Source organism: Haematobia irritans, chromosome 1 (assembly GCF_050003625.1).
Source record: "Haematobia irritans isolate KBUSLIRL chromosome 1, ASM5000362v1, whole genome shotgun sequence".
Classification (NCBI taxonomy): Eukaryota; Metazoa; Arthropoda; class Insecta; order Diptera; family Muscidae; genus Haematobia; species Haematobia irritans.
In genome coordinates, this window is record NC_134397.1 from 39,258,731 (window position 1) to 39,275,698 (window position 16,968).

The 16,968-nt window shown below is 28.2% G+C and overlaps 2 protein-coding genes across 2 annotated transcripts; both read right to left on the reverse strand.

Moving 5' to 3' along the window:
* Positions 1-866: 866 nt before the first annotated feature.
* On the reverse strand, positions 867-2,843 carry LOC142220638 (uncharacterized). Its single transcript, XM_075289877.1, has 3 exons — positions 2,556-2,843; positions 1,962-2,493; positions 867-1,315 (listed from the first exon to the last, which is right to left on the reverse strand). The coding sequence occupies exons 1-3, from the start codon at positions 2,800-2,802 to the stop codon at positions 1,048-1,050; spliced, it is 1,047 nt and encodes a 348-aa protein (XP_075145992.1). The 5' UTR covers positions 2,803-2,843; the 3' UTR covers positions 867-1,047.
* Positions 2,844-8,059: 5,216 nt separating this feature from the next.
* On the reverse strand, positions 8,060-13,919 carry LOC142220639 (BRCA1-associated protein-like). The gene is made up of 6 exons (XM_075289878.1): positions 13,715-13,919; positions 13,285-13,636; positions 13,057-13,227; positions 9,960-10,126; positions 8,720-9,353; positions 8,060-8,651 (listed from the first exon to the last, which is right to left on the reverse strand). Exons 1-6 carry the CDS (start codon positions 13,776-13,778, stop codon positions 8,336-8,338), a joined length of 1,704 nt encoding a protein of 567 aa, XP_075145993.1. The 5' UTR covers positions 13,779-13,919; the 3' UTR covers positions 8,060-8,335.
* Positions 13,920-16,968: the final 3,049 nt, after the last annotated feature.

A 16,968-nucleotide genomic window follows, 5' to 3' on the forward strand; every position in this document is an offset into this window, starting at 1 on the left:
TTCTATAGAGTTTTGTCAAAATTTTATTTCTGTAGAAAATTTTGTCACAATTTTATTTCTATAAAAAATTTTGTCAAACTTTTATTTCTATAGAAAATTTTGTCAAAATTTTATTTCAATGGAACGCTCTCTCAAAATTTCATTTCTATAAAAAATTTTGTCAACATATTATTTCCATAGAAAATTTTGTCAAAATTTTATTTCTGTAGAAAATTTTGTCAAAATTTTATTTCTATAGAAAATTTTCTCAAACTTTTATTTCTATAGAAAATTTTCTCAAAATTTTATTTATTTATTTAAATCTATAGCTAAATTAATTTTTTTATCAAAATTTTATTTTTATAGAAAATTTTATTTATATAGAAATTTTTATAAAAATTTTTTTTGCTATAGAAAATTTTTTACAATTTTTTTTTCTATAGAAAATTTTGTCAAAATTTTAGTTCTATAGAAATTTTTTTAAAAATTTAATTTCTATAGAAAATTTTGTCAAAATTTTATTTCTTTAGAAGGTTTTATCAAAATATTATTTCTATAGATTTTTTTTCAAAATTTTATTTCAATAGAAAATTTTGGCAAAATTTTATTTCTATAGAAAATGTTGTCAAAATTTTATATCTAAGTAAATTCCGTCAAAATTTTATTTCTATAGAAAGTTCCGTCAAAATTGTATTTCTTTAGAAAATTCCGTCAAAATTTTATTTCTATAGAAAATTCCATCAAAATTATTTCAAAATTTTTGTAAAATTTTTATTTCTATAGAAAATAGAAAATGAACTGTCACCGAAAAAAATCTGTGGGCTGTCAGATGAGCGGTTTAAAAATGATTTGTTCAAAAGACTTCAATAGTACACAGAGAAAATCGATTATCTTATTTTTAATAAACTAACACTTTTTATTTAAAATTACATGAAGTTTTTAAAATACATCGAAAAAGGAATGCACTAAAGCTTTAAAAAAAAACACATACAATATAATGATTATTTTCTATTATATACCAAAAACATTTTACACCTTAATCTATATGGGTGGAATGTTTTAATATCTTTAAGCTTTTCCAATTATACCCTGAACAAATAAATTTACAAAATGATAGAAAAATAAAAGTAAAATAAAAAATATAATTAATTGTGTTTGTTCCAAATTATCGGAAACGGTTAAAGAAACAATGGGTTTGTTATCATTTGGGCGTCCAACAGTGCTGAAAGACGATGACATCGGTGGCAAAGGATAGATATCTTTATTTTCCAGATTTGTTGGGGAATATAATTGATTTTGATTGTCATCTTTAAGTTGATGGAGAAGTTCGTTTAATCTGTAATAAATGAAAATAAATTAAAGGTTTAGGCCGATAGCCTCTAGTTGCAAGTGCCCGTATAAATGAGTTTAAATAAATTAAATGAAAGCATTTTTTGTTTCGATTTATAATAATAATATAATCTATAGTAATCGTTTTTAGTTACAGGCTAAAATCCATCCAAATCCAATCATTAGGCTACCGAAAAAAATTAATTGCAAAAATCGATCTCTCAGATAGATTTCGATCGACTATCCGATATCATAATGAAAAGCGTAAAAATTTTGAAAATTCTATCAACCCATACGTGAAGTTCGACGAATCAAGTTCTCACAGTTTTCAAAAAAATCAATTAAAAAAACTTCGATGTTGGCTAAAATAGGCCAATTGATTTTTGACTTAGACTCAGTTGACGTAAAGCTTTTTATGTCGATCGGTTGTTATTGTAGACTCACTAAGACTTCGACTTTTATCAATTTTTTGACGTAAGGCTTTTTATGTCGATCGGTGGTTATTGGAGACTCACTAAGACTTCGACTTTATAAATTTGTTTAAAAAGTCAACTTTTTCGAAGTTTTTAGCAATCGAAAAGCCAATTTTCTCAAGTTCTTTTTTTTAATTCCACTTTTTGATTCTGATTCTTAATAATTGTGTCTCTACTCACTTGGTATCGTGTTCCTTTAGCTTACACTCCAACAGCATTTTCTCTTCGCTTAATGCTATAAGCCGTTGCTCAATGGATATCATTTGGCGATTGGTTTCCTTCAATTTACAAAAGTTTTTCCATTCATGCTCCAAATATTTAATGCGTTCCTCAAGGCCATCGGAATTTTGCGCTCTCAATTGATCCTTGGTGAATTCTTCTGGGGTTACTGCCACCACCGACGATTCAAGACCATCGAATGGCCGATGGTCATATTTCTCCTCTTTATAATTCCAAATGCTAAAATTGATTAAATTCATAACACGACTATGTTTGGAGATATTATAATGATCCAATGCATGACCATTACTCTGACGTCCACATCCTATGTGATTACAATCAAGACATAACCAAAGATTTGCTGTATTATCACATGCCATACAAGTGGTAGAATCAACTGAATTTATAAGTTTTGGTATTTGGTGATAACGACAAATGGGACAAGAACATTTATTGGATTCCAAAGGATTCCTTGCATTGAGTTGTTGGCCATCTGTAAAAATTGATATAGGATTTCTATAATATTTTTTGGAAGGGATAAGGAATTGCTCTTACCTTTGGAAACACACTTTCGCTCATAGTCCCATACTAGGAATTTTCCAAATTCGATACAATATTTATGTTGAGTTCTCTGATAATGGCTATATGCATGTCCTTTTTGGATGCGTGAACATCCTATATGAACACATGAAAGACAAGCCCACAAATGTTCGTTAGCTTCACAGGACATACATGTTAGAGTTTCATCTTTTTTATTTATATGATATTCGCGAAATTGATCTCTAATATTATAAGAATCCATTTTAATGGGCCTACAAGCTATTGAAATATTTTAGATTATATCAGTGATGATACCATTGACAATAGTGACCTTTTGCATCTTAGATATGTACCAAATATTGCAAATATTTTGCTTTGGTACCCATCTGACAAATGCCATCGAATCGTAATTTCTAGTATGTAAATGCTGAAAACTCAAAAATATTAGCAATTTGAAAATTTACGTGAGGAGTGTTAAATAATTATAGCCATTGTGCTTATATTTACTGTAGTCAATTTTAAAAAATCAAGAATATCTTTTTTTTGTTACCATTTCATACAATTCATCCCTCATTATGCTGATCACTATTGATCACCAGTTACTCTATTTATCGATAGTCATACTAGGGACTACAAAAAACCGTTATGTTATCTGCTTATAATAATCGATAACATAGGTAATGCAGATGATTGGCAATGCATTGACACCATTGTTGCCAATAGCATGCTAGTTCTATTTATCTTAGACACAAATCATTTGATATCAATTAAACAGAGATTTATCGTTCAAAATAGTAGGGGTATATGGAACGTAAACTATAAACCGTCTTTTATAAAGTATTTTTTTTTTAATTTTTATATATATTTATTTATTAGCTTAATTGTTATTAAATTCTTATAGATTTTTAATATTGTTTTCTTAATAATCCTGTTATTGTAGCTATTTTTTATCACTGCATAAATCTGTAATATAATGTTTATTGGGCATATATTACTTTGGAGAATAATAAATGAAATGAAACTGCCCATAAATTAATTTGACTATAGGCAAACCCATCTGCCCTGGTTCTTGATTTAGCAAAATTTTGAATTGTCATTAATCAAAGATTAAATTTTAGAATCAGTTTAGATTTGTACGCATTGATTAACAACTTTGGCACGAATTATGGCCTTCAAACGGCCGACAACGTCATCATAAGCTGCATGAATGGGGCTCTGCGGTATTTTGTCCCACTCCCGCCGAAGCGCCGTCTTGAGATGATCGACACTTTGGTATTTGTAGTGTCAACCTTTCTCTCCATAATGCCTCAGGCCTAAAAATCCAACGGATTGAGTTACGGAGATTAGAATGACCATGGTCAGCGGCCTAAATGTGTGTCTGTGTAGGGCTTCAATACTGTTTTTAGGGCATTTTACCGATGTAATTCGGCATTTATTTTGACCCCATCGAAAATGTAAGACGCTGTTTTAACGGAAAAAGAAGAAATAAAGGGGACGAATTTGCGTGACGCATGAGAAAGTTACGGATTGAGTTACGGAGATTAGAATGACCACGGTCAACGGCCTAAATGTGTGTCTGTGTAGGGCTTCAATACTGTTTTTTAGGGCATTTTTTATTTTCTATACAAATAAAATTTTGACAAAATTTTCTATAGGAATAAAATTTTGACAACATTTCCTATTGGAATAAATAGTTGATAAAATTTTCTATAAGAATAAAGTTTTAACAAACTTTTCTGTAGGAATAAAATTTTGACAAAATTTTCTATCGAAATAAAATTTCGACAAAATTTTCTATAGAAATAAAATTTTGACAAAATTTTCTAAAGGAATAAAATGTTGACAAAAATTTTCTATAGGAATAAAATTTTGACAACATTTCCTATAGGAATAACATTTTGACAAATTTTTTTATAAGAATAAAATTTTAACAAAATTTTCTATAGGAATAAAATTATGACAAAAAATTTTCTATAGAAAAACAATTTTAACAAAATTTTCTATCGAAAGCAAATTTTGACAACATTTTCTAAAGGAAAAAAATGTTGACTAAAATTTTCTATAGAAATAAAATTTTGACAAAATATTCTATAGAAATAAAATTTTGACAAAAAATGTTCTATAGAAAAACAATTTTAACAAAATTTTCTATCGAAATAAAATTTTGACAAAATTTTCTAAAGGAATAACATTTTGACAAAATTTTTCTATAGGAATAAAATTTTGACAAAATTTTCTATACAAATAAAATTTTGACAAAATTTTCTATAGGAATAAAATTTTGACAACATTTCCTATAGGAATAAATAGTTGATAAAATTTTCTATAAGAATAAAGTTTTAACAAAATTTTCTATAGGAATAAAATTTTGACAAAAAATTTTCTATAGAAAAACAATTTTAACAAAATTTTCTGTCAAAATAAAATTTTGACAAAATTTTCTAAAGGAATAAAATTTTGACAAAATTTTCTATCGAAATAAAATTTTGACAAAATTTTCTATAGAAATAAAATTTTGACGAAATTTTCTATAGGAATAATATTTTGACAAAATTTTCTATAGGAATAAAATTATGACAAAAAATTTTCTATAGAAAAACAATTTTAACAAAATTTTCTATCGAAAGCAAATTTTGACAACATTTTCTAAAGGAAAAAAATGTTGACTAAAATTTTCTATAGAAATAAAATTTTGAAAAAATATTCTATAGAAATAAAATTTTGACAAAAAATGTTCTATAGAAAAACAATTTTAACAAAATTTTCTATCTTAATAAAATTTTGACAAAATTTTCTAAAGGAATAACATTTTGACAAAAATTTTCTATAGGAATAAAATTTTGACAAAATTTTCTATACAAATAAAATTTTGACAAAATTTTCTATAGGAATAAAATTTTGACAAAAAATTTTCTATAGAAAAACAATTTTAACAAAATTTTCTGTCGAAATAAAATTTTGACAAAATTTTCTAAAGGAATAAAATTTTGACAAAAATTTTCTATAGGAATAAAATTTTGATAACATTTCCTATAGGAATAAAATTTTGACAAAATTTTCTATAGGAATAAATTTTTTACAAAATTTTCTATAGAAATAAAATTTTGACAAAATTTTCTATAGGAATAAAATTTTGACAAAATTTTCTATAGAAATAAAATTTTGACAAAATTTTCTATAGAAATAAAATTTTGACAACATTTCCTATAGGTATAAATAGTTGATAAAATTTTCTATAAGAATAATGTTTTAACAAAATTTTCTATAGAAATAAAATTTTGACAAAATTTTCTATCGAAATAAAATTTTGACAAAATTTTCTATAGGAATAAAATTTTGACAAAAAATTTTCTATAGAAAAACAATTTTAACAAAATTTTCTATCGAAATAAAATTTTGACAAAATTTTCTATAGAAATAAAATTTTGACAAAATTTTCTATAGAAATAATATTTTGACAAAAAATGTTCTATAGAAAAACAATTTTAACAAAATTTTCTATCGAAATAAAATTTTGACAAAATTTTCTATAGGAATAAAATTTTGACAAAATTATATATCGAAATAAAATTTTGACAAAATTTTCTATAGAAATAAAATTTTGACAAAATTTTCTATAGAAATAAAATTTTGACAAAATTTTCTATAGGAATAAAATTTTGACAAAAAATTTTCTATAGAAAAACAATTTTAACAAAATTTTCTATCGAAATAAAGTTTTGACAAAATTTTCTAAAGGAATAAAATTTTGACAAAAATTTTCTATAGGAAAAATATTTTGATAATCCTGATCCTATAGGAAAAAAATTTTGACAAAATTTTCTATAAGAATAAAATTTTAACAAAATTTTCTATAGGAATAAAATTTTGACAACATTTCCTATAGGAATAAATAGTTGATAAAATTTTCAATAAGAATAAAGTTTTAAGAAAATTTTCTATCGGAATAAAATTTTGACAAAATTTTCTATCGGAATAAAATTTTGACAAAATTTTCTATCGAAATAAAATTTTGACAAAAATGTTCTATAGGAATAAAATTTTGACAAAATTTTCTATCGAAATAAAATTTTGACAAAATTTTCTATAGAAATAAAATGTTGACGAAATTTTCTATAGGAATAATATTTTGACAAAATTTTCTATAGGAATAACATTTTGACATAATATTCTATAGGAATAAAATTTTTACAAAATTGGCTACAGAAATAAAATGTTGAAAAAATGTTCTATATGAAAAAAAATTTTGACAAGATTTTCGATGGGATAAAATTTTGACAAAAAATGCTATAAATTCAATATTTTTAAAAATTTTAATTTTCATGTTGAGTCATACCCATAAAGCCCATTGTGAGTAAGTTCTCCCTCTTTAAAGATGTAGTAATTTTGGTGTAAGCTAAATCCTAAAAACATTTAAAATTCGATACATTTACAATTTAAGGGATATTTATACACCCAAAAAATTGTCGCTAATAGTAGAGATTATAATATATAATATTGCAAATACTGCAATATTACATTTCTTTCAAAAAAAAAAAAAAAAAAAAAAATAATAATAATAATAATAATAATAATAATAATAATAATAATAATAATAATAATAATAATAATAATAATAATAATAATAATAATAATAATAATAATAATAATAATAATAATAATAATAATAATAATAATAATAATAATAATAATAATAATAATAATAATAATAATAATAATAATAATAATAATAATAATAATAATAATAATAATAATAATAATAATAATAATAATAATAATAATAATAATAATAATAATAATAATAATAATAATAATAATAATAATAATAATAATAATAATAATAATAATAATAATAATAATGATAATAATAATAATAATAACCACAAACATCTGATAAAAATAAATAGCTATAATTGGCCATATTAATATCAATGGAATTAATATATATCTGAATTTAGTATTTTTCTAGTAATGTATAGATTTAAGATATACTAAGATGGCAGTGCACTATTATTGGCCTCGTTTGACTTATTGTATTGTTTCAGTAAATTTAAATTTAATCGAAATAAGACTTTTTAAATTTGCTAAATTTTTGGTAAAATTTTCTTCTAATTTTGGTAGATTATTTTTGGTGCGAGTGGCAGCCGTGTTAATGTATCGATATAGTCCAATTATTTCGTGTTTTCCAAAAGGTTCATACTAACTTCTCGTCAGTTATATTTCTCTGTCACATTAACAATAACTTGCAGCTTACAACAATAGGAAGTATATCAGCAAAGTTTCAATAAGTCTATGAGTAAATTTCCAAAAATATATTGAAGGGGAGATACATTTCAAAAGGAAGTCTTTTCCAAGACAAATTAAATTTTTTTTCAATTTAAATAATACCATGCTAAATATATTCGTATATTTGTCGTATTTAATGCGATATAAAAAATATAGAACTATTTCGAATTTACCAATTTTTTGTTATTGAAGAAGATGAACGAATTGCAGCATTACTTAAAATACACATTAAGTTAGTTTCAAACACATTTAATATTTGTAATAAATATATATAAACATATAAAAAAGCTAATACAGTAAATTTCATTTCTTGTTTTTTTTTCTTCTTGGGTAATTTATAGAATAAAAAAGATTTCACATTTGATTTGATTATTATAAGGTTACAATACATATTTCCCCATGAACATATCCCCGTAGTAGGGTAAAGGGGGGGGGGGGGGGGAACTATAGGAATTAAATATCAACCATAAAACCATCTAAGACACACCACCAATCAATTAGCCACAAGTCTAATGCTTCTTTTTGCGACGATTGCCTTTAGCCGAATTACTACTGGTTGTTGGTGGTTCTTCCGGCAATACAACAGTTCCGCCGGCTATTTCTTCTTTCAGATCCGATTCGGCAATCTTACTTTGGGCAGTCATGTAGAACATAATATCATGTAATTGTTCCTTAATAGAACTCAATTCGGTTTCTTTGGAGTCACGATAATTCTTGTATTGTTGTTCCAGCTGTTTGTATTTAGTATGCCAAGAGGATTGATTGGTTTGTAAGGCACGTGTAATTTCCTGTTCCTCAACCAATTGTTTTTGAACCTCTTTTAATCTGTAAGCACGATAAAATAAAAAACAAATTATGCCGTTTTAACTTCCATTTTCTTGTTTTTCACTTACTTGGTATTATTTTGCTGTAATTTCCTTTCCAATGTTTGCTTCTCTTGCTTCTCTTTGGTCAACGTTTGTATGCGTTGTTCCATATCACTCATTTTGGTATGGGCCCCCTCTAAAGTAGCTCGAAAATCATGCCATTCCTTTTCCAAGTGTCCCATACGTTCTTCATAGTATTTACGTTGGGTATCCAGTTGTGATGTCAATAGATATGTAAATTCCAATTGTATAGAATCGATTTTTTCCTCTCCTTCATCATTTGGTGCTTGGGTGGCAACCAATTTGCCATCGGTTTTATTTTGAAAAAGACGATGGACAAAATTATCACCAGCATAATCCCAAACACTTGATGTACCCAATTGCATAGCGAAGGTATGATTTGTTGCCCGATAATGAGCTGCGGCATGGCCACCTTGATAACGGCCACATCCCACATGACCGCATATAAGACAAATCCATAGAGAATCTGTACCCTCACATTCCATACAAACGGAATTTTCCATAAGCTCGGGTGTTTGAACGTGACGGCAAACGGGACAAGTTGAATCGCCCCATTTGATGAGACAATTGGCGTGGAAAGCATGATTACACAATATGGTAAGGACACCATCGACACTTTCGTCCATGCGTTCAAGACAAACTGGAAAGGAAAAATATAAAATTTTTATAAAAAAAAGCGAGGAAAAAACGACAATACATAACTTTTTTTAAAAAACTTTTAAAAAATTTTGGATAAGTCGACTATTCCAAATTTAGAAATAGAAGATTACGGGCCATTTTCATGTAGCTACGGTTATGATTTAACTGTCAATTAAGAGAAAATAAATTGCAAATATCTTCTCCTCGGTTATCCAGTTTCACCAGTTAAGTTCTTCATTGTCATATGGAATTTATAGACAAGATGGCAGATATGTCCATAGCACTTAAACCGTACTATGGACATATCTGCCATCTTGTTTGTTAGCTAACATAGCACTAACGAAGCTTCATGAAAATGGGGGTAAATGTCGAATTTTCCCAAAATGTCGGATTTGGCCAACACCACACCACCACCACATTATATTTGAGTGGATTTTTAAAAATATCAAAAGTTTATTAGTCGAATTTTATTATTACCAAAAGTCAACTTCGCTTTTTTATTTATTTTTAATAAAAATTCATTTTTGTATTTCAAATCTAGTAACAATATTGCAGTGTTGTTATTTTATGAAAAGAAACCCCTCTTTTTTAAAGAAAAATCTCTTACCTGGACAAGTCGGCAATTCAGTATGACCTAAAGGTGGTAAACCATCTTCGCCCTTTTCCACTTCTGATACCCACACAGCATGGCATAGAGAATCAGGCTCCAATGAGTTGTAAGCAGCCCCATTATATGTTTGATAGAACTCCAAAGCTGATGAGTTTGAACGAAACCTAAAAAGAAAAAAAAAACTTTTACATGCAAGCAACATTGTTTTCCATGGTAACTCAAAAATAAAATCGGTGAATTATTTTATATTACGAGTGTAGTACGATAAGCTCTTAGCATAACTTTTGATTTTTAATTTACTAACTGGCAGTATAATCTCGTGTGGATTCTAGAAACTTCTCTTTCGAATTATAAAAGTGGCAAAATTGAAAATTTTGTTTTGGCAGACAAAATTTTCTACAGAATTGAAATTTTGAGAAAATTTTCTATAGAAATAACATTTTGAGAAAATTTTCTACATAAATAAAATTTTGAGAAAATTTACTATAGAAATTAAATTTTGATAAAATTTTCTATAGAAATTAAATTTTGATAAAACTTTCTATAGAAATAAAATGTTGACAAAATTTTCTATAGAAATTAAAATTTGAAACAATTTTCGATAGAAATAAAATTTTGAGAAAGTTTTCTATAGAAAAAAATTTTTGAGATCATTTTCTATCGATATAAAATTTTGAGGAAATTTTCTATAGAAATAAAAATTTTATAGAAATAAAATTTTGACAAAATTTTCTATAGAAATAAAATTTTGACAAAATTTTCTATAAAAATAAAATTTTGAGAAAATTTTCTATAGAAATAAAATGTTGACAAAATTTTCTATAGAACCACAATTTTGACAAAATTTTCTATAGAAATAGAATGTTGACAAAATTTTTTTAGAAATACAATTTTGAAAAAATTTTTTATAGAAATAAAACTTTGAGAAAATTTTTATAGAAATAAAATTTTGACAAAATTTTTTATAGAAATAAAATTTTGACAAATTTTTTTTATAGAAATAAAATGTTGACAAAATTTTCTATAGAAATAAAATTTTGAAAAAATTTTCTATCGAAACAAAATGTTGATAAAATTTTGATAGAAATAAAATTTTGACAAAATTTTATATAGAAATAAAATTTTGAAAAAGAATTCTATAGAAATAAAATTTTGAGAAATTTGTCTATCGAAATAAAATTTTGAGACAATTTTTATAGAAATAAAATATTGACAAAAATTTTTATAGAAATAAAATATTGACAAAATTTTTTATAGAAATAAAATTTTGACAAAATTTTCTATAAAAATAAAACATTGACAACATTTTCTATAGAAATAAAATTTTGAGAAAATTTTCTATAGAAATAAAATTTTGAGAAAATTTTCTATAGAAATAAAATTTTGAGACAATTTTTATAGAAATAAGATATTGACAAAATTTTTTATAGAAATAAAATTTTGACAAAATTTTCTATAGAAATAAAATTTTGACAAAAATTGAAAAATTTTCTATAGAAATAAAATTTTTACAAAACTTTCTATAGAAATAAAATTTTGACAAAATTTTTTATAGAAATACAATTTTGAAAAAATTGTCTATAGAAATAAAATTTTGAGAAAATTTTCTATAGAAATAAAATTGTGACAAAATTTTCTATAGAAATAAACTTTTGACAAAATTTTCTATAGAAATAAAATTTTGACAAAATTTTCTATAGCAATAAAATATTGACAAAATATAGAAATAAAATTTTGACAAAATTTTCTATAGAAATTAAATATTGTTGTTTTTGATCTCAGCTTAAAGCCATGCATTGACTAAACTACAAGTGTAGCTTAACCAACAGAGGAAAAGTATGCTTGTCAAATTTATTTGGGCAAAGCCCTATAGACTGCAAGATGGTTGGATGTACAGCTGTTTCGGAATTACCACATTCCTCATTAGCATCCTCTACTTGCAGCAAAACTATCAACCAATTATCAGAATAAATTCGGGTAATTCACTCAACCCAACGTGAAATACACTTGAACAACAATAACGATTGAAGAGAAGCCAACAATAACAAACAAAACGAATAGAAATTAAATTTTGAAAACATTTTCGATAGAAATAAAATTTTGAGAAAGTTTTCTATACAAATAAAATTTTGACAAAATTTTCTATAGAAAAATTTTAGAAAATTTTCTATAGAAATACAATTTTGAGAAAATTTTCTATAGAAATAAAATTTTGAGAAAATTTTCTATCGAAATAAAATTTTGAGAAAATTTTCTAGAAATAAAATTTTGAGAAAATTTTCTATAGAAATAAAACATTTTCTAAGAAATACAAAAACATTTTTACAGGCCTTTGGCATTTTGTAATGACAAATACTCGTTTGCTTGATCCCACGGCAGCGGGTTCTTTGCACCGGATTGATCCGATGAGTCCAACTCATCGATCAGCGGCTGCCATATCAGTGTACGTGTGCTTAAAGTGTTTGGCATTGGCGTTTTGAGATTTTTTCATAAATTAGAAAACGGAGAATATTTCTCAAATACACAGACTCTTTTGGGAATTTTTTTTTGTGGATGCTAATGCATAGTCGGTGGTGTTTTTAGCCCACGATTTGTATTTGATACTACGTAGTCTTCGCTTATAGCAACTTTTTTTGGACAATAAGCGAAATTCGACAGTTAAGCAAATTCGTTTATATGCCACTTTGGTATATAACTAGGAATATTATTATAAAAGGAAAACTAAGAAAAATACGATTTCTTTTTTATTAAAATATACGGTATTTAATCAATGAGATACATTTCAAGAAAGCTAACTTAATTCAATTATAATATATATCTGGTTAAAACCGATATCTGGCGCTTTTTGCATGATGTTGCCAACATTTCATTTTATTGCGGACTATATATTAAATAGTCTATATCGATTTCTTTTTATCAGCACAATATAAAATGGAATATATGCAAAATCGTCCAATATGGAAATTGATTATTCAGCAAACTATATGTGTGAAATTTATGTTATAATGATAATAGAAGAAGGATTTGGGACTATATGTGCGATGGAGTATAAGCGAAAACTACTGTATATAAAATATATATAATTTATACTTACTCTAGTAAAACCATAAATTGATTGGGACATCCATCACGCACAATGCGAATATGTTGAATTTCAGTATGACATGGAGCAACAAAGCTCAATAGATCATGACAACTTAAACTGGCTGGAACGGCCAAAAGACATAGTTGATTTGAAGGGGCATCTTTGATTTCCTTACGCTCGCTGAAATTGAAAAATAATATAATTTGCCATCACCGCCAACTTTATCCATTTACGCACTTTTTCTTATACAAATGGATAATACCATTGGTTATTTCAACACTTGGATTTCCCGAAAAAAATCCAATCTCTTTTGGCAATTCTGAAGCACATTGACCCTCCTCCAATGGTGTTGTTTCACGCGATGAACTTGATGTGGGAAATTCTCTGGATCGTTTATCCATCAATTTTGTAGTTGAGTTTTTATCTTTTGCCGCCATATCTTCCCCGGCGGAAACTACTTCTGACCACAATTTGTTTGTATATGTCTCAATGATAATCTGAGATGATTTCCTAAGACCTCGATCTCGTTCACGTTCTTTTAGAACTCGTGGATTATTTGGATGTTCTGAGGAGACAGCACCTGCTGCGTCTGTAATAAGGATTAAACACAAAGTAACAAAGGAAATTATTTGTGGGCTATTTATAAATTATTTAATGGTCATCTTACCTTCTTCGTTGGATGTTAAATCGATTTCGATTTTTATCACACACAGTGATATGTTGTGTAGCATTACATAAAAATTGTTATCCTCAATAAAATTTTACTTAAATACCATTATTTGCATTCCTTTCCTCCCAAACTTTTTTGCATTTGTTTTTTTTTGTTTATTCCACGGCCTCAGGTCGTGTACCCCGCACACCGCACACTCATCAACACCCCCTTCGACGATCACACGGCCTCAGGTCGTGTACCGAAGTTGATTGTTATGGTTTTGACGGCGTTGTCAACTGTGCCAGACATTGAAGCCGTATGAAATGTAACGCCGTTCGAGTAGCATTGCCAACTCATATTCGGAGAAATGTGCTAAATTAATGGTGGCTACTTTGTGCGATTTGTCGGATGTCGCAAACCAGTTTATTTTCACGGTTGCTTTTCTGAATCAATTAATTTCAAAATACAAAATTGTATACAATTATTGCGTTGAAACTTTACCATCGTTGTGTTTTCAAGATTTTATAAAATGGGATTGATATCTTTGCACTTTTAATTTGAAGTTTAAGGGCGGTAATATATTTGGCTGCCGTCTTGAATTTTTCGCAATTCCTCTTCTAATGCGCTTTATGCGCTTTTCAGACTATCAGTTATTCCGGACGACAGTGCTCGTGTCGAACATATCCCATATATTGTGCAAATTATAAGTTAAGTCCGAAGGCATAATCGATACTGCTGCATGTTTATGGGATCGATAACACATTTACCGATTATTTAGTCATCGCCGACATTTATTTATTTTTGAATATGCACGTTTGAACAAGTTGAAAATAAATACGGACAAAACAAAATTCATTAGATTCAGACCACAGGCTACTAGAAATGAACCAAAGATGTCAGTTTTTATTGATGGTATCCAAATTCGGGAATCTAATTCGGTGAACTATCTCGGAATTAACTTGTCTTCGAATTTGAATTGGGATAATCATATTGATATGATAAGATCCAAGATAGCAGCGGCCACTGGAGTTCGTCGTAAATTTAAATCAAAATTCTCTACGGATACAAAACTACAACTCTATTTCTCTTTGATTCACTCCCATTTAGTATACTTACCTTTAATTTACGGGTATAAGGAAACCAAATCATTGAAGTCTCTTCAAGTAGCACAGAATAAGGCATTAAAAATTGTATATAATTTGCCAATGGATTTTTCTACAAAAACGCTATTCGAGAAATATGCTAAATCCGTACTTCCGATAAAAGGAATATATAAATACAGCATCTCAGTGTTTATGTTTAAATGTGTTAGGAAGATTGGGAATCAATGTATTTCATTCCGTAATAATTTCAATCAGACTCAATGTAACACTCGTCAACGCTTAAACTTAATAGCCTCTAGATGTCGCCTAGAATTAACGAAGCAAAAGATTGAATACGCTGGACCACATATATATAACGAATTACCAAATAGTCTGAAAAATATTGCTACAATATCAGGTTTTAAAAACAAGATGAAATTGTACCTATTGGAAACTATAGAAACACTTCTTTAAAATAATTGTATACGTAAAGATTTCTTACAAAATAAATTACGGTATGTTTGTACATAAACACAACATAATTTGATTAACGTAATTTTCTAAATATATAATTTGATTAACGTAATTTTCTAAAATATGAATTGTTTTTTGTTGCCAATAAGTCTCTATAAAAGCCTTTAAGGCGCAGAGACGATAAAAATTTTGTATATATTTTTAATGAAATAAAGATTTTCAATAAAAAAAAAAAGTCGTATCGATCCGACACACTGTAAGATTCTTTACAAACACCGACATTCCGTCCGGAATAACTGATAGTCTGTAAAGCGCATTACAGACTATCTATTCCGGACGGAATGTCGGTGTTTGTAAAGACTCTTATGCGTTTTACAGACTATCAGTTATTCCGGACGACAGTGCTCGTGTCGAACATATTCCATATATTGTGCACATTATAGGTTAAGTCCGAAGGCATAATCGATACTGCTGCATGATTATAGGATCGATAACACATTTACCGATTATTTAGTCATCGCCGACAAGTCGTATCGATCCGACAAACTATAAGATTCTTTACAAACACCGACATTCCGTCCGGAATAACTGATAGTCTTTAAAGCGCATTACAGTGTGTCGGATCGATACGACTTGTCGGCGATGACTAAATAATCGGTAAATGTGTTATCTATCCCATAAACATGCAGCAGTATCGATTATACCTTCGGACTTAACTTCTAATGTGCACAATATATGGGATATGTTCGACACGAGCACTGTCCTCCGGAATAACTGATAGTCTGTAAAGCGCATTTGACTATTCAGTCCATTGTGGTACCACATTGGTGAACTTCTCTTTTATCACTGAGTGCTGCCCGATTCCATGTTAAGCTCAATGACAAGGGACCTCCTTTTTATAGCCGAGTCCGAACGGGTTTCCACATTGCAGTGAAACCACTTAGAGAAGCTTTGAAACCCTCAGAAATATCACCAGCATTACTGAGGTGGGATAATCCACCGCTGAAAAACTTTTTGGTGTTCGGTCGAAGCAGGAATCGAACCCACGAGCTTGTGTATGCAAGGCGGGCATGCTAACCATTGCACCACGGTGGCTCCATAGGTGGAACGTAGGCCCGAGGATATCTGTGCAATATTTATTTTGCGTCTGGGAATAAATTCCTCAGACGAAGCAAAGAAAATATCACCGAACTTCGAGCGGAACGATCTACAGTGAACCACTCTTAGCACGATTCGTACCTAACTGTATACAGTAGACGCTGGTGTTTGTCCAAAGTCTCAGTCAGTCGCCTATCCGACTCTAGACCTATCGAAGGCATTCGATATCGTCAGCTATAGCACCTAGTTCGCGGACATCAAAAACTCGTTCCTACTGGCAGTAGTCACGCGGGTTCGTACCTAACTGTATACAGTAGACGCTGGCGTTTGTCCAAAGTCTCAGTCAGTCGCCTACCCGACTCTAGACCTATCGAAGGCATTCGATATCGTCAGCTATATCACCTAGTTCGCGGACATCAAAAACTCGTTCCTACTGCCCTGCCAACATTTTTTGAATTTGGGGGCGCTTCTGAGAATCCCCACTACGTCGAAAACAGTCGTATACGATATCCAAAACTCCTCGGAAAAGCGCCGTCACTATTGAGAAGTTGTACCACGCCAAGTTACTACAAACAAGTATCGTATGAGTGCAATTATTAGGTGCCTTTCTGGATA

Bases quoted from the DNA above. Each gene is read 5' to 3' on its own strand.
- LOC142220638 (XM_075289877.1), bottom strand. From the start codon at position 2,802: ATGGATTCTTATAATATTAGAGATCAATTTCGCGAATATCATATAAAT. The intron at 2,494-2,555 runs GTAAGAGCAATT...CAATTTTTACAG, and splicing joins GCGAAAGTGTGTTTCCAAAG to ATGGCCAACAACTCAATGCA. The intron at 1,316-1,961 runs GTGAGTAGAGAC...CATTTATTACAG, and splicing joins CTAAAGGAACACGATACCAA to ATTAAACGAACTTCTCCATC.
- LOC142220639 (XM_075289878.1), bottom strand. From the start codon at position 13,778: ATGCTACACAACATATCACTGTGTGTGATAAAAATCGAAATCGATTTA. The intron at 13,637-13,714 runs GTAAGATGACCA...TCCTTATTACAG, and splicing joins TTTAACATCCAACGAAGAAG to ACGCAGCAGGTGCTGTCTCC. The intron at 9,354-9,959 runs GTAAGAGATTTT...TTTCCTTTCCAG, and splicing joins TGAATTGCCGACTTGTCCAG to TTTGTCTTGAACGCATGGAC.